At 37.2% G+C, this 18,078-nt stretch overlaps 1 protein-coding gene across 1 annotated transcript in view; it reads left to right on the top strand.

Moving 5' to 3' along the window:
• fig4a (FIG4 phosphoinositide 5-phosphatase a) overlaps nt 1–18,078 on the top strand; it is a 50,779-nt gene that overhangs the window by 10,465 nt on the left and 22,236 nt on the right. The window contains exons 8-19 of the mRNA XM_015013572.2: nt 1,742–1,842; nt 2,513–2,675; nt 5,648–5,745; nt 9,314–9,447; nt 10,603–10,719; nt 11,909–11,954; nt 12,369–12,517; nt 12,723–12,889; nt 15,399–15,537; nt 16,269–16,327; nt 17,454–17,601; nt 17,764–17,847. Of these exons, the coding sequence (XP_014869058.2) occupies nt 1,742–1,842; nt 2,513–2,675; nt 5,648–5,745; nt 9,314–9,447; nt 10,603–10,719; nt 11,909–11,954; nt 12,369–12,517; nt 12,723–12,889; nt 15,399–15,537; nt 16,269–16,327; nt 17,454–17,601; nt 17,764–17,847 (1,405 nt within the window). The remainder of the gene's footprint in view (nt 1–1,741; nt 1,843–2,512; nt 2,676–5,647; nt 5,746–9,313; nt 9,448–10,602; nt 10,720–11,908; nt 11,955–12,368; nt 12,518–12,722; nt 12,890–15,398; nt 15,538–16,268; nt 16,328–17,453; nt 17,602–17,763; nt 17,848–18,078) is intronic.

Below are 18,078 nucleotides of genomic sequence, written 5' to 3' on the forward strand. Positions count from 1 at the left end.
GACAATAAGAGTGTGACAGGTGGACGGAGCCTGGTGCTGCAAGGTTGGAGACCTTGTCCTGTTAGGCGACGGGGCCTGGATTATACCCGTGTTAAACGGACGGCGGAGTCCGGCGATGACAGGTGCTTAAATTCCGTAACAAAAGTATGTTTTTTATCTTTTTTTAACCTTTTTTTTTTTTTTTTTTCAAAATCTCTTTCTCTTTCTTACTGTTTATTCAATGTCACATGCTGTTTTTATTTTTTTCTTTAATTATGTAAAACATCCTTGAAATGCCTTGCTGCTGAAATGTGCTATACAAATAAAATTTGATTGATTGACTGAAGAGAGCCAGATGGTGCAATGCAGCAAGATTCAGTAGATTGGATATATCTAAAAGTATGAAACATGAGGAAAGTACATACTCCAAAAACAACGTGCAAGAAAAGACACTACCTAATCTTGTTGGTGTTGCTTATTTGACACCCCTCCTCCTTCTGTGTATCATCAGTCAAATGCATCCACTTCTTAAGTAACTCGCTTTCACAATAATATGCTAGTTTCTATGACTACAAGACACAAAATAAATACAAAAACATTAATAAAAGCATGACATCATATCAGATTAAAAAAAAAGGGGGACAAATATTGGAATACTGAAAAGTGTGTCCTGATACTGTGTAGTACATTTTCTCTATAGTTTGTTGCGTAGCCTCTTGAATGATTTATGGCATCAATGGTGGCTTGGAGGAAATCATTCTGAGGCTGCACTGAGTTGTTAGTGAAGTTTACTTTGACGGTGGCCTTCAGGTCGTCTGCATTGTTGTGTCTGGAGTATCTCATCTTCCTTTTATCATATCTAACATGATTCTCCTTTAGGGTTTGAGTCAGACAAGCCTGATGGTTAATCTAACGCAGAAGTTTCATGATAATTAATTGATGTATTGGTATTTTTCTCTAGAAAATTAGATCAGCATCTCAATAAATCTTGTTAGTACTTTAAAATGTCCCGGTAGAAGGCTGTGCTGACTTTGGATATGGTGGACCAACACCAGCAAATAACAGAACTCCCCAAATCACCAGTGGCTGTAGAAACTTTATATCAGACATCAAGAAACTTTAAGTCATTCTTTTTGCAATCTTCCTCTAGACATGGATGTCCCACAAAGTGCAGCAATTTTCATCAGACAAGAGGAATTTGGACAGTTTAGCAGCAGCCCATTTCATTTACTCTTTGGTCAAAGCAAGATGTTGTTTCTGGTTCAGGAGTGGCTCTGACCCTCGCCAAAGTCCATGCCTTGTCCAGCAATTTAAATAGCTTCCTTTATGCCATCGGCATCTCAGTTGCAAACAACCATTTTTCTACCAGGATTCCACTTAACTTTCCATTAATAGTCTTTTTAGTTATGACCTTTCTGACTGCGGTTAATATTCAATATTCTTCCCTTTTATTTAATGTTAGACAGCAATATGGGAATAACATGAAATTTCAGTTTTAAAAATATTTTTGATTTAATAATATGTAAAACGCAACTCATCAACACACACAAAAAATGAACAGTTGAAATATCTCCCCCTTTGCACCAATGTAATGCGAGTTTAATTTTTTTAAATTTAATAACAAACAAAAAAAAAAAAGAAATTTTTTTGATTTGTTACGATGTACATAAAACGCAGATGTATCAGAATGTTCAGATTTGAGACTTTAGTTTTGCTTTTGCCAGCGTGCTCATTCATTTCATCCTTAACCCACTGACTTCAGAGCTTCTGATCTACGGTCGACCGGTTCACATCACCCTCATTGCCAGGCGCTCCAGCAAATTCGCCGGGACCCGCTTCCTGAAAAGAGGTGCCAACTGCGAGGTACAACTGTTTCCGCGGCAACGGGGACAATAGATAGTGGAAGCAAAGATGAGGGCCTTCAGCATGATTGAGATGACTCAGGTTGATCACAGGGGGTTAATTGGATCCCCTGCCTCTTTCTTCAGTATGCATGAGTATCTGTGTGGGTGTTTTGTGGAAGGAAGGATGAACTTAAGGCACATGTTTTGTTTTTCATTCTCCTGCTTTGGACTGTTTTAATTTAAAAAAAAAATGTTTAGGATTTGCAGGTAGTCATATTTTTGTGGACATATGAATGAACATGAATGGATATGTGTAAATATAGTTGCAGTCATCTTAAATAAGAAAATCCATAATTAATTTTAGAAAAAAAATACCCATATCACCCTTCACCTTTGCTTTTTGCATTTTCTGTATGAAAATGAAAGAGGATTTTTATCCTGCACCGCTACAGAAGTAAATAGTCCTGCAACTAATATGTCTTAATGTAATTTCAAGACTGTGGCAATTTCTGAAGACATCTCTGAAGAGCATTGTCAGTGCACATACTGTAGCTGTTGCTGTACCAAGATTTTTCAATCTTTTTCTTTACGTTTCAATAAAGCGCTAAAGAACATTCGCTCTCTGTATGTAATGTCTCCTTTTTAATCCCTTGGTTATGGTTTAATTAAGTTTTTCTTTCCTACCTCAGGGGGACGTAGCTAATGAGGTGGAGACCGAACAGATCGTCCACGATGCCTCGGTTATGTCTTTCACAGCAGGAAGCTACTCCTCGTACGTCCAGGTCCGAGGTTCTGTCCCACTGTACTGGTCTCAGGACATTTCCACCATGATGCCAAAGCCACCCATAAGATGTAAGACCTATGGGCATCTCATGCACTATTAAAAGGGAATGTTTTTCATTGTTTTGTGTACATGTATTCAGCTTTACTCGACAAAAAACACAGACTACTTGTCTTTTTAATAAGTTAGAATCTCCAAATGCTATGTTTTTAAAATATTATGAGGCAGCAGTAAGGCCCAGGAAATAATAATAAAAAAAAGTGCCACTGTGAATTTCGTTTTGCTTCTCAAAACCTAAAACAACATGTTTGGAAAATGACAGTTTTGCATTAAAATAAAACTTTGGTTTCTTACAAAGGCCCTTCTGTTTCCTGTACAAGCCTACGTAAGTATCTACTGATCTTTAGAAAGATCAGTAGATAAGGGCAGGATGACCCCCTCATGGTTTCCATATTTGTATCCATCTCATTCCAAATGGAATAAAAGCTCTATAACCTCAACCAATGGGAGGTGATCGGGTGAGACTGATGACACTAGAGACTGATGGGGTTTACCGTGTGCGTAACAACAGAAATACACTGAGGCTTATGTTAGTACAATGCCTGTATCAACTGATAATCCCTTTCTCCTCTGCTGTGCCCCTTTTTCATCCTCAGATGACTTTTAGTCACTCAACATAACCCTCAAAATCCCTCTTGTCTTATTGTCCTGGTCCTCCTCTGATCCTAAGTCCTTATATGACTTTTGGTAATCTAATCCATGCCTTGGACAGTCTGGTTATATTTCATACTATATGTTTGTATATACTGCAAGTATATATTTATGGATTCTTGACACCGGGTTTTGATTCAAGTGAAGTCTCGAAGTTGTTTTTGGGGGTCATCTTATCATTGAAGACGCCATAAATTAATAAATGATTTTTTAAAAATGTTTTTCATATTTTGGAATGTTATTCCTTTCAGCTAAAATATTTTAATCATAAAAAGTGAGAAAAAGTGCTCCTTGTGTTTGTATTCTAACAGTTGAATGTAGTGCAACCAATTGCTGTCACAAAATACCTAATCGGTAAATAGTCTACCTGCGTGAAACGTATTCATAAACTGAAGACCAAGTAACACAGAAAGGAGTCCAGGGAGAAGTTTAAAGCCGGTTTAGCCAATAAAGTAATAAAACAAAGTTTGAACATTTCACCGAGTCCTGCAAACCTACCAATAGATGGCTGTCCACCTGAACTGACAGATTCTCAAACAAAGCCTCTGGTTACTAATGTAGCTGGTGCTTTTCATTAAAAAGCTGAGCTGCTTATTCAAGACAGGACTGTAATTATTTGGCTTTTAGTCCTTATGAAACAGCTTCAGTCTTTGTTTGACTCATAAGAAACTCAAAGATATTTAGTGTTTAAATGAAGCGAAGAATCTTAACTAAGTGTACTTTCATACAGTTTCTTTGTGTGTCGAAGTGGGTGTGACCAGTCCACAGCCAACACGGTTGTAATATTTAACCGATCCTGTTGCTGCCTGACATCTGTTAGAAAGATCTAGGTCAGCGCCATGGCTGTAAATGCATAACCATCCATTTCTTGCTCGTCCTTTTTTCAAAATGAAAGCAAAATCTCTAAATTTGCATCTGTAATGTAATGGGTAATGACTGGATTAAAGACGACATGATTGAGAAGTTGATAGCCTGAATGATTTGCTCTGCCCCTCTGTTGTTGACGTTATCAGCACAATAACTCTGCAGAGGCAGATCAAATTTATAATGGCGAAAAATGATGAAATGAGGGACGACAAAGTTGGAAACTGAGCTGTCAGTTTTAAGTTGCACCAGCGGTCACAGTTATTGTCCTGGTGCAGTCCTGTAAATAGAATAAAAATAGATCCAGCGGTTTCTATTTAAAAATATATATATTTTAATTTAGTTCATCAGTGTCAAGGAATTTTTATTAAGTGATTCATGGCATTCTGTTTACATGAGGTATACATCTGATGTGACAAAGAAGTCCCCTTCTCTTGTTGCTCTTAACTTCAAAATGGAAAATAATGGGAAACACACCATCTAAGTAGGTGTTTATTGAGAAAAAAATAATCTCCAAACGCAGTGCAGTTTAAGAACTGAAGCACTTTGTTTACTGCTGCAGCAGAATATTTTTATTTTTTATTTTTTCGTCCCAAGGATTTTCCACATCTTTACCAAGGGTGGCAGTTAATGTGGAAGATGCTGTACTTAAATTCAACTGCATGAAATGGCGCTTAGGACAGTCTGACCTATTTGATGCCTTTTCTCCTCACACTTAATTTTCGCGCCACATAGCAGTTCTGCGGCTCAGCATGTGTCAGATGGAGACAGGTAATGTTTTGCAGGTTTTAGAATGAACAGAAGAGTGTAAATGGAAGTGAAGACACGCAGCACAGAACGCGAAACAAGGAGGGGAAGGGAGAGCTTGTGGTGAAGTTTGACATCACAGACTCTTAAGTTTCAGACTCTAAAAGTTTCAACCTTGAAAAGAAATGTGCGCAGATTCCAAAAATAAAAGCCATGGATTGATTTTACTTCTATAAGTTGCCATAAGGTTTTTATTTTATTTAATTTTTTTCATTTGTTTTCTGCCTTTGTGAACCCCTGGCTCTCCTGCAAATGCATACTACACTTAGGGGAAGTTATTTTGAGGCAATCTTGCCAAAGTTATGGTTTAAAGCCCCCATGATTTTAGACTGTTGCACTTCCTGTATAGCTGTGATGCCATCTGTTACAGGAAGGATTTTTAAAAAATGTCTTATTTACATATTGTTCTTTATGACTTTGGTTATATGTATGATTGTCAACCAAATGCTTCAAAGGCAGTACTGTAAGAACTGTATGTCTGAATTCCCAACATCCTTAGCACCACACTAAGACAACATATTGCCAAATATGGAGCAAATTAATAATGTTGAATTCTTTTAATAACGACCTTGATCAGAGAAGGATTTTTTTTTTCATATTCTTGAAATATATCCTATCTCATCCTCTTCTATTTTCTGTTTTCTTTCCTCTCTTTTTACAGTGGACCAAGCAGATCCATATGCTAATATAGCTGCCCTGCATTTTGACCAGATGCTGCAGCGGTTTGGATCACCCATCATCATCCTCAACCTGGTTAAGGTAATAAAGCATTTACAGAAATGTCCCTCTGAGATTCAAAATCTCATGTGAAGGGGAAGCCTAGCTAAGGTGTTACCCCACTAAACCATGTCAATAATTGTCCTCACCTTTATGTGAGGCCAGAACATAATGCAGCTTTGCAAAATATAAGTGTGGTAGTTAAGTGGTGAGTTAGATTGAATATAGGTTTAGTAATAATGTCTTTACTTCCCTTTTTACATTACAGATATGGACTTTTATGGCTTGCACATTACTGAAGTATTTTTAAGCTGATTTACAAAAGCGATTTGTATTATTCTTAAGCTACGCCAACAACATTGCTATCAGAGCATATACCTTTTTGGACCGTTTAAAAATTGGGGTTTTCTTCCTTATTTTTGTATGATGAACAGTTTAATTTGTTCAAGTCTGCAAACCTTTTAATTCTCAAAACCTTCTGGAACAAAGACAACACGAAGAAAAGCCCACCTATGCTTTGGATTCACACTGTAGGTACTTGAACACAGTTATGATTCCCCTGAAACCGTCAAACAATCTGACAAACTCTGGAGAATAATTGCACAGCATTTCAAATTCTTAGATGGAGTGTAACTTTCATTTACCACTCTCCTACTGAAAAAGCTGAAAAATGATTTCTTACCAAACATCCTGTTTATTAAAGGAACACCTGGACAAAAACAGCTTTAAATGTATATTCACAGATGGTGATTAAAGCAGGATGACCTTGCTTATGTTCGCATAGCAATGTTAATGTTATACTTAATTTACTATCTACGTTGAGGATAAATTAAAAAGTTATTCATACTTAATTGTGCAAAAAAAACACTAACTGACAGAAACCCTGATGGTTCCATCATTTTCACTCAATTTTAAGCACATTCACTATACACGTTAATTGAGTTGATTCCCAAGCATACTGACTTTTATTTGCTGGTGTTATTTGTATGGATGCATGGCTATATTGATTTAAGATTAAACTTTTTTCTGTGGTTAATCCACTTGTGAATTTTAGATTAGATGTACTTGATCACTTGAACTTTGATTTCTCAAATATGTCTGCTCATTGTAAAAAAAAAAAAAAAAAAAAAAAAGCAAAAACAAAAATAAAATCCCTCCCTTTGTTATTTAGAGAACTGGCATTTTTACTCTGTGGATTATTTAGGAAGCAAACAGGAAATGTTCTGCATTCTTGAAGTATTTATCTTTTTATCCGCTCCGCCTGTGATATCACTTGAGCGGTGTAACAGGGCAAGGTGGAATGTGTAATTTCTGCGGCATTCGATTGATTGCTGTTCATTAGCCGTGAGCTATTATGGTCACAAAAGATTTTTCTCAGTGGTTTGAGATCACCAGCTGTTGAAATCCTACCCAGGGCGGTGGTAATATCAGTACTTAAACTACTCTCACGTTTTAAAGTAGAGACCACTGCTATAACCTTCCCATCCTGAAAGGGGAGCAAACAGATTGAAGTGTGCATATTTCACTTTACTTCCACCCGGCTGTCCGTCACATTGTACAGCTTCTGTTTGCTGCCCAGACATATGATTTGTGGCTTGGATTTCCAGCTCACGTTGTCACTCACAAGGGGAGCTGCGACATGAGGGACCAATCGCAGGCCGCCAATGTCCGCACAAGCAACAGCCATGTGAAATCTGCAGACCATAGGGAATAGAAGAGGGATTTGCCCCCTTCTTTCACTGTACACTCCCTCACTTATCCCAGAGAGATAGATAGAAGGGGGAAAAAAGGGAAATTAACCATAAAGCCTCGACAGCCGACCCCCGCCTCAGTGGGGACACTGGGGTCAGCAGGTATCCTGTCAAGTCCAAGATATGTTTTAGAGGAGTAAAGAAGCACATGGCCAAGCATGTGAATGACTTTTACTATAATTAAATTGGAATAAAATGTTAACTGTGTGCAGTATTTTTAGATAAGATAATAAAAGTTAATTGTTTTAATGTGATCACAATTATTTGGATATTCACTCACGCAACTGAACTGGCAAAAGGGGGGGGGGAAAACGTGTGGAAAAATATGCTTTTGTTGCCTTAGAATAAAATTTGATATAATTACTCCCATTATCTCCAGCTTCCTCGTGTTCACACATGTGCTTGTGTGACTGCTGCAGCTTCTGGTTTAATGTCAGAAGCTGCACCCTCATAAACCATTGACTGTCGTGCATGTCAACACTTCATTGGGGAACTTTGGGGGCGCGTGCACATATATAGGATACTTATAGTATCTCATCTGAGCGCAGAATGTGTGACTGAATGTCTGACGAGCCCTGCAGAGTAAGTGCTAGGAAGTGCTCTGCTAAGTTCGCTGGTTGCCATGTTACTTTGCTGCTGCTAGATGGTGTGAATGGAGATGTGAGCCTGCTTAATGACGCATCCATGACAATTATCACCCAGAGTGAAGGGTCATAAAGGCACAGTGTGGGGGCATACAAATAACTTAATGGATGGTCTAAGTCACAGAGTAGGACTGACTGCATCCCTTTTTATTGACATAAGTCATTGTCCTAAGGCTAGAAGCACATGTGGCTGAAATCAGATGTTTACATAGACTGCAAAAATAGAAAAAAAAAAAATTTTTACCAGTCATCTTACATAAAATTAGAGTTAAAGTTTCCTGTTTTAGAAAAGCACCCAGACAAGCATTTATCTGGGCTAAATGCCAGAATAATTTAATTATTTTTACATACTGTTATAACTTTCTTCTACATCAAAAATATTTCCACACATTAAATTTGGCAGCATTGACTTTAAGTGATATTTTTTGGATCAAACGTCTTTGCTCTCCTTCCATTAGATTCTCTGAGTAATTTGCTGGGATTTTGGTCTTTTCTTCCTTACTAGTTTAACTGATTCAGGTTTTAAGGCTCAGACACAAAATGCGTTTCATTTTTCATTTTCATTTTCATTCTTTCCCACTAATTTCCAATAGGACTGAGATCGAGGCTTTTCAACGGCCTCTGCAATAGACCGATTTTATTGTCCTTAAGCCACTTTGGGGCCAATTCGGTGGTATGCTTATGGTCATTAGCCAGTAGGAAGTCATATTTTTGCCCAAGTTTTAACTTCCAGGTTGTTATCTTGAGATATTGAAAATTTGCACACAATATCTATATGATTCCATCTATTTTCTGAAGTACATAAGTCCTCTATGCACCAATGAATTATGATGCTACCAACAGAGTTCTCAATGTTCTCAGGCCTTCAAGTTTCCCCCTTTCTTCTCCAAACCTAGCAATGGTCATTATGACCAAACATTTTAAAAATGTTGGAGTAAGGGTTTCTTAAAGGGAATATGGAATTCTAAGATAAAAAGGTTGCATCTTTTTTATTTTTATTTTTTTTATTTTGCATCAGAATGTGCAGGTTCTATCTGATATATCAAAAAAAGTGCATCAAGTAGATGTTGATGGATTAAAAAGCTGCCTGATGCCATTTCCATCTTGTTTACTTGGGCACTCTCCATAAATTCACTTCTCAGTCCTATTTTAGCTCTCTGGTGACGATATCTGTTAATGATCTAACCTGGTGTACATCTCTTTTGGATCCTACAGAAACGTGAAAAGAGGAAACACGAAAAGATTCTCAGTGAAGAACTCTACCCAGCTGTGATCAACCTCAATCAGTTCCTCCCTCCAGACCACCGCATTGACTACATTGCCTGGGACATGGCCCGCTACACCAAAAGGTAATTAATTTAAGAATGGAAACTGCCAGAGTGCATGCTTAAAAACTGCAAATATTAATTGTGTATTAAATTACAGAATTAATAGTGCAATCACTCAAAGGTTGCAACAATGTGTCGTCCTGAGATTATTTCTGTTGAAACAATAACAAACACTTAAATTAGATATAAGGGGAAAAAAGATATACTAACCTATAATCTGCTGAAGAAGTTCAGGTTATAAGAAATTAGTTTTATACAAATAAGTGTTGGATTTGAATGACCCAGATTTATAAATCTATCACCATCTGAGTTCTCTGCCCAACTTCATCTTCAATTCCTGACTTTATTATTAGGCCCTTTGGTTATAATCCATTTATTAGAAATGGAAATTTCCATTTTGGACTAAGCTTGACAAGATGTGTCCTTTTCAATAACTCAAATCTTGTGCACATCTAACTGCACAGCCAAGTTAGGCCCGAGTATTTGAGCTATACATTTCCACATCATTTAAATGTAGACAAGCCCAGCTGTCGAGATACACTTGCTTCCCTTGATTTGTTTTCTTATTTAAAAAAATAAAAATAAAAAATACCAAAAAACATTACGAATCCCTGTTTTTCCCTGACTTTTCTAGCTGGCAGTTTGTGGTGATTCTCACACTTGAATGTACCTGCCAGGAACAGTTTTCGGCACCAAAAGGCTGCGACAGGTTTTGCCAGGCATCACACATGACATCTTGTACCTGTGCACAGGTAGCACAAGTTTAAGTGGCCAGTCACGCCCAGAGCGTTCCCATAGCTGAGACGCTCACTCATGCTACTCCGAGAACCGGGGTTACGAAAATAACCTAAAGTTTTCTTTGCTAAACGGAAGGAAAAAATAAAAGGAGTTTCATTTTTTTGGGGAAGATGTTGCAACTTTTGTGTTGGTTCAAGTGACGAAGGTGGAGCGCGAAAAGGAAACGCAAAGCGACAAAGTAGATACTTTTCAATAAAACACTGAATTAAAACCTTTTTAATTCAGAATTTTAGCAGCATTTTTTTTATTTACATTGAAAAGAATTCAGTTAATAAGATATCCTTATGTGAAAATGTATCATCTGAAAAATCTAGGAACATCTTACCACCTGATTACGGATCTGGTGATGTAACGTTCAAAATCTTTCCTATTTTCCAGCAAATTATGCAACGTTTTAGACCGCTTGAGCATGATAGCAGAAAACGTGGTGAAGCGAACAGGTTTCTTCATCAATCGCTCTGACTTCTACTGCCACACCCTGAGACCAGATGACAGGTGAATCTTTGTTTTTCACACTTTCTGCTGGTTTTTTATTTTTCTTTCAGTGACAGCAAATGTGAAACATACATAGTTGTGATTACAACTATGTATGTTTCACATTTGCTGTCACATTTGCTGGGTGTGTTGATTAACACACCCAGATTAAACAAACTGCAAAACTTTTGTCAGGAATATTTTACTGTCAAATCTTTGCGAATGTGATCAGTCTTTTCTTCTTTATGCAGGGTCAAGTGTGTTAGTATTGCTTGGATTTGAAAGATATTAATTCATAATGGAAATGATGCCTGATGGCGGGTCTAATGCAAGGAAACTTTTGCTAATAAGCCAAGTATATTGCCGTCTCTCCTCTGAGAGACTGGTTCCTTCACCGTCTGCATATTTTAATCGCTTTCAGCCGCTATTACCATCCTGTTATGTAACCCAGCAGCCATACCCTGGCCAATATTTATTACCCTTTCTTCTGCATTACACAATGCTTGCTCACTTGCTGTTTTTTTAATGCATATGCATGCACACACAACCACGATTCCTCTGTAGACACTCATCGCGGTGGATGAACAACTAATGATGGCACCTGTAGTCTTCATCTGACACGCGGGGGAAGGTTCATGTCTGAATTTTGTTTTTTTTAAACACCTTGTTTTTGTTTTATTGTTTCTCTGGGATATAGTACCAACGGCAACACTTTGTATTACAGCAGTCCTTACTTTCTGTTGTGGTTGTCTTAAATCTTAATTTAAATCGCTGGAGGTAGCCATTCGTTTTAAAGTGCCTCTTTGAAAAAGCAGATATTGAATGATCGTGTTTAACCTAAGAAAATGTATACATTCAAATACTTTTAGGCCTTTGAAAAACAGAGGTGGGTAGTTAGCAATTGCTTTTATTCGGCTGTATTTAATTGAGTAGCTTTTGGGAAAAATGTACTTTACTTTGTCCTCTTCATCATGCAGCAGTTCAGACTTTCAAAGCCTGTTGGTAAAAATCCATATATTGGTCACACCAGGCAGTGTTCGAAGCATGTTTAAAAAAGTAGTGGCTTATCGTCTGGAAATTACAGGATTTAAAATATTGGATATTAATAACACTTTCCTTTTATTTAATTTTTCCTTGGGATCATTAAAGTATTTTTGAATTTTACTTTTTTTACCTATTGATTTTTTATTATTTTTTTTTTCGTTTTCAGGTGGCGAGACGTAGGTGGATCTGTTGCATCCACTGGACGACTACAGGTACATCACATGCCGGTAGTTTTGGTGTAACTTTGTAAATGGTAAAAACAATTTTGTCTAGCAGATATGTTTTTAAATGTGACCTTAAGACATGTGATTAACATGTTTTACTACTGCTACTGTTTTGTTGACTTACAATTATGAATACTGTTTAAGCATAGCTTTAAACCAGAATCTGAATAGCTTCATAAATATTCATACATTAAAAAATATTTTTTAAAAAGAATAAAACTGGTCTGAAAGCAGCTCGCAGAGAGAGTGTTGCCCTTTAATATTTAAGACTTGGGTAGCTCGGTTGCTTTTGAATTTTAAATATTCCTCTTTGTTACCATCAGTTCTGCTCAGATTTATTTCCTCTTTGGTCTGTGAAGTGAATAAACCTGTTGTAGGTTAACAAAGACTTTGTTGTTGCAGACTGGTGTGTTGAGAACCAACTGTGTGGATTGTTTGGACCGTACCAATACAGCCCAGTTCATGGTGGGGAAATGTGCACTGGCTTATCAACTGTATGCACTGGGAATGATTGATAAGCCCAAGTTACAGTTTGATACAGACTGTGTCAGGTAAAGCTAGCTTAAGACTTTCACATATTAACCATGATTGTAGATTTTGCTTCAGTAAAAGTTTCAGAACCTCATCATTTGACATGTGTTTAGCAAAATAAGATAATAATTCTAATAATAAAACAAAACCTGCTGTCATGTGTAATATTTTTATCTGACCAGTCAGAGAAATCACTCTCTTTTATCTGTCACCTGCTTAATTTAGGTTATTTGAGGAGCTGTATGAGGATCATGGAGATACTCTATCTCTGCAGTATGGCGGCTCTCAGCTGGTCCACCGGGTGAAAACCTACCGCAAAATTGCACCCTGGACTCAGCACTCCAAAGACATCATGCAGACGTTGTCACGGTACTACAGCAACGCTTTCTCGGGTATGTACGCCGTCGACACATGCAGCTTTGCACAGTTATTAACAGTTTTTAAAAAAATAATTTTCTTAATTGCAGCTAGAAAAATAATTCATTCTAATTTAAACACTTTTTTGTTTAAATTAGAACAAGTTTCTAGCCATGAGTTTTTCTCATAAACAAAGTGATGCTCTCACTTGTGACTCGTGATAATATAAATCACACCCCGGTTTGTCGTTACACGTTGGCTACAAGAAAAACAATTCTGACTTGACAATTATATTTTCATGAACGCGAGTGACTCAACCAGTTTTAGGACCGTCGGGCGTAATGGCAGACAATCACAGCTGCTCTAATTTACCTGCTTGGCCAACTTCCTACTTTGTGTCTTGGCTTTTATTCAGGTCAGACGGATATTTTACAAATCTAGGTCAGCGGATGGGTTGGTTACTTTTGTCGGAGCGAAATGCCCATGACTGTCCGTTAGCCGTCTGTCATGGCGGAGCAATAGGAGACGGTGGCTGATTACTGCATGGGGCCCGCACATTGGCTCAAGCCCAGGTGCCCACAATCTCGTGTTTGCATTACTGCTAATATGTTTTTGTTTATGACATTAACGTCATATGATTCCTCAGTCAATATATTGACACTTTTCACACCTGTCTGTGTGGGCTTCATTTAAAAAATTTTTGTCATTTATATTTCCTCCCTATCTGCCTGCACTTTTACATGTTCGCTAAGTTCAACTTGACGGGGTCTTTCAGTCATGCACTTTTCTTTATGAACCTGTTGTATGTGAGTCATGGAAAATTATACTGAAGGTCATGGAAAAGTCATGGAAAAGTCATTTTCTAAATACCCTGGACCTGGGTGCACTGAAACAATGTCACAGAAAGTGTCCCATTTCTTTAAAAGTATTCATTTCATCATTTCCAGAAAGAACCTGACAAAGATCACAGAGAAACTTAATAAAGTCATATGTAGGTGATAAACTGAAAATGCCTTGCTAATCCCACTCCCTACCTGGTGTCTTCTCTACGCCTGTCCTCTAAAAGGAAAACATTAATTTACTTTGTAAGCGTGATGCCCTTTATTTTTTACTTGGCTTGCAGACCAATTACATCTCATCAAACTAATTGCCACTATGAGCTTTCTAAATAGAGTTGAAATTGTGCCTCTTTGTTGCTCATTGACTATTTAAAACACATCACGATTCAAGGCTCTTTGCCAAAAATGTTGTCACTTGATCCATTCCTAATTTTGAAAGGGGACATTTTTTTATTTCGCTCTCCAAGTCCAATTATTGTTCACCTGCCTTTTGTGGCTGTTGCTGGTAAAATGTTGGCCAAGAAAGATGGTAAAAAAAAAAAAAAATAACTTTTTCAACAATATTTTCAACTATATTATTTATATGCTCTTCTCTTACTGAATGTATTGAAAAAAGATTTTAAAAAATAGCAGTTATAAATGTAAACTGCAAGTCTTGTTGGAAAGCTTGGTAAAACATTACACTTGACATGTTCTCATCAGAGCTGAGCTATACTTTAATTGTGTCATTATGTGTAATCTTTACTCATACTGCGTGATGAACAAAGATTCATCTCGCCGTGAGCTCATACTTTTACATTAGCTGGCACAGTTTATCTCTCTACCATGTGAAAAATTGGAGAAATTTATACATGTAAAAATTAGTGTGAACAGTTCGTCAAGGACTCCCTACATCATGACTGCACATAAGTGCACAGACATGAGCAGTGAGGCATAGATGACCGAGTTTAGTTGCAGAACAAATTGATTGACTTGCAGAGTCCAGGTTTCAGCCTAACATAAAACCTTTGGGTTGAATTTGAGCATGTGAGCCAGACCTTCCTGTGCACATCAGTGATTCACCAGTAACCCAAGTCTTATCATTACCTGATTGGAAAAAAAAAGGTTGTTTGGCATGCTTGCTTTAATGGGCCTGAAATTAGCTTCTAATTATCCACTGACACTGCTGGAGCATTATGCACGTGACTTCACAATTTGAAGGTGGAATAACTGACACCAGACTGGGCAGCATGTGGAACATGTGCCTCAGGCTGAGCATACAAACATTTACTGGGATTATGTTGCAGCCGTACAGCCAGAAATCAAACTGCTGCAATGTTTTTTTTTTTTTTTTTTTTTTTTCTAAGGTTGTTAGGAGATTGATTTATTGTTGTTTGATTGGTAAAGCCAGACAGCTTTATTGGGGAAAGAAAATGTTCATCAAGGCTTTTCTATTCACAGTTATGATCTTTAATAGAGAGAAAAATGTCTTGCACCTTTTTTTTATACCAAGATAAAAAGAAAAAAAAAACATCTATCATGGATTTTATGCTGTCTGAAGATTTACAATTTAATTTAAGCATTATATATATATATATATATATATATATATATATATATATATATAGAAAACATTTGTATTTCTAGACAGTGAGATATATCTCTGTTCTCACTTGTTTATATTTTCTAATCTTGTGTGACTGATGGTTGTGTTTGGATCCTTCAGATGCAGACAGACAAGACGCCATCAACTTGTTCCTTCAGGTTTACCAGCCGTCAGAGGGCAAGGCACATCTGTGGGAGCTTCCCACTGACTTTTATCTTCATCAGAGGAGCACCATGGCCCTTCAACCCAACAGACACAGGTAAGGAAATGACTTTATGCTCAGAAGTATAACTCCCCCTTCATGTTACACACACAGACATCGATCCTATGGCTTAAAAATTGCTAGTTAACACAAGAGCGAGTTTCTCGACAACAACTCGACACATAAAAGGCATCAAACAGTGACGATAGCGTCATTTGAAAGAGCATCTTATTAAGAAAGGAATAAAAAACATGTTTCTTGTTTAAATTAAACATGATAATAAAAGTAAATTTACCTGGGGTATAAATAACTTTGTGCTTAACTTTGTGCAGTGTTCCTGTTTCATTGGTACTATTATTTTTGACCCAGTATCACTTGTTACGTGTGTGTGTGTATTCATGTTCTCTGCTTTCTTGTTGTTTTCATGCTTACACAAAAGTGGACCTAATTTTTGGCAACAATGGTCCCAGCAACCAGACTCATTATTCCAAGAAATTAGCATGACTGCAGCTGTAATCAGTTTAGCTGCCACATATTGTCCAGTTTCTCTCTGGCTAGCACAAGGGGGCAAATCACATGGTAAAATCACCGTGAATGCATTTCTTCTTTCATAACGCTGAATAGGAGTCGAGTGTATTCAGCACTACAGTAGGCGGTCATGACAAGCCAATTTCTAAATCTGGGTTAAGTAAAGACTCAGATGAGTGCAGACAAAAAAGAACACATCAGTAGTTCTCAGAGGAGATTAATAAATGTTTTTTTTTTTTTTTTGTCTAACTTGTCTCCAGCTACACATTTTGGTGGTCAGAGGGAGTCCTGTCCTACCTGCCTGTACCTTATGATGAAGGTAACGGTGTCTGTGCATTCAACCGCTCTCTCTACTTACTAGCCTCCGCGTTATTTCCAAACGGCACAAAAATGTAAGAAAAAAAAAAAAAGCCAAATAATCTGTTGGAATTAGAATTGGAATTGTGTTTCTAGGAAATGTGCGATCTGAAAAACCTCGGTAAACCTATATCACCCTTTCTTGTTGCATTTAAAGCAAAAAAAAAAAAAAAAAAAGAACTACATGTTGTGCCTTTTTAGACTGCATAATCTGCTCTTTCTGGGTTTTTTGGGGGGTTTTTTTTAACCTTAAAACAACATGTAAGGATACACAACAAAATCCTACGTCAACAAACAGATGCGAGATTTGTAATAAAAAAAAAGAGAGAGAGAAAGAAAGAAAGAAGCCGGAGGGGGCTGGACGTCATGCTGAGACCCTTTGGTAAAGCCACGCATAAAAGTGGGGTTTTTAAAAACTCTAAAAACATGCTGTGAAAAGACCTGAAGCATGCTGTGAAATGACCTGACGCATGTTTTAGTGCTTAAAAACCTTCCAAGCTGACTGAATTAAAAGATAAGATTAGGACATAATTTTTTCACAGCAACGCAAAAAAAACAACTCTTTCCCTGTTTGTTGACGGTAGTTGTTGCCGTCAGGTTGGTACACCCCCCGGTTATTAGATTTAAAGGACAATTACTTTTTCTATTGATTTTTTTTTCTCCTTATTAAAAAATAATATTGTGAACATTGCTTGTACTTATTCTTTTGCCGTTTTAAGATCTGTTTTATGATCTGAAAAGTGATGAAAACATCCTTATTTGTTAATTTATGATAGATGTGGCAAATGTCTGGCATTGTTAACTTTGACATTGTATCTCATTGTAGCTGAACCATTTTTTATTTATTTATTTTTGCTTTACATGACAAACTTTTTACAAAAATTGCTTTTCTTATTAACGATATTAAATTTTACAGTAAGAAACCACCTGCTTTTAACCTCATTTCACATAATTATCTTTTCAAATGTTGCAGTGCTCATTAATGTGGCACATAAAGACTCTTGATGTCATTTTTGTCTTGTGTCTGGCTGTTAATGCTCCTCAGTATGTGGGGTTTTTTTTGTGTGTGTGTGTGTGTGTTTGCGCAGTTGCTTGTGAGAACACAATGAAGACCATCAAAGTAAGGAGGATGAACCAGTTTGATGAAAGTGTTGACATCTACACAGAGTTCTTCAAACCTTATGAGCTCACCTCCTTTGATGACACTTTCTGCATTGCGATGACCAACTCTGCAAGGTACACGAGTAAATTGATTGTACCGTATTGAGTTTGCTCGTTTGTTGATGTAGAAATTGCAAATGAACCGATTTCAATTTTTTTTTGATGAATTTATTACCCGTTTATTGGCGAGATGGAAAAGGATGTCGAGTGATTATATTTTCTTATTTGTTCATAAAGGGAATTTATGCCAAAATCCGTGGGAGTGGATCCAAGTCCGTTCACAGTCCGCAAGCCAGAGGAAACTGGAAAATCAGTGCTGGGGTGAATCCTCCTTTAAACTATGTTCATTTTGGCACACTGGGGATGATGTTATTATGTTTTGTTTTTTTTGTAAGGTGAATCCCATGTCACCATGCCCTTACACACACACACACACACACGCTTCATTAAACACACACACACAGCTTCATTAATCATCATGTTCTCAGGTTGCCAGAAAATACGGCCTGTCCTTTTCCGTGTTTTTGTTGAGCGGACACATTGATGAGCTCT

The sequence above is a fragment of the Poecilia mexicana genome, unplaced genomic scaffold (assembly GCF_051168715.1).
Source record: "Poecilia mexicana isolate PSO_F unplaced genomic scaffold, ASM5116871v1 scaffold_21, whole genome shotgun sequence".
NCBI classification, from domain to species: domain Eukaryota; kingdom Metazoa; phylum Chordata; class Actinopteri; order Cyprinodontiformes; family Poeciliidae; genus Poecilia; species Poecilia mexicana.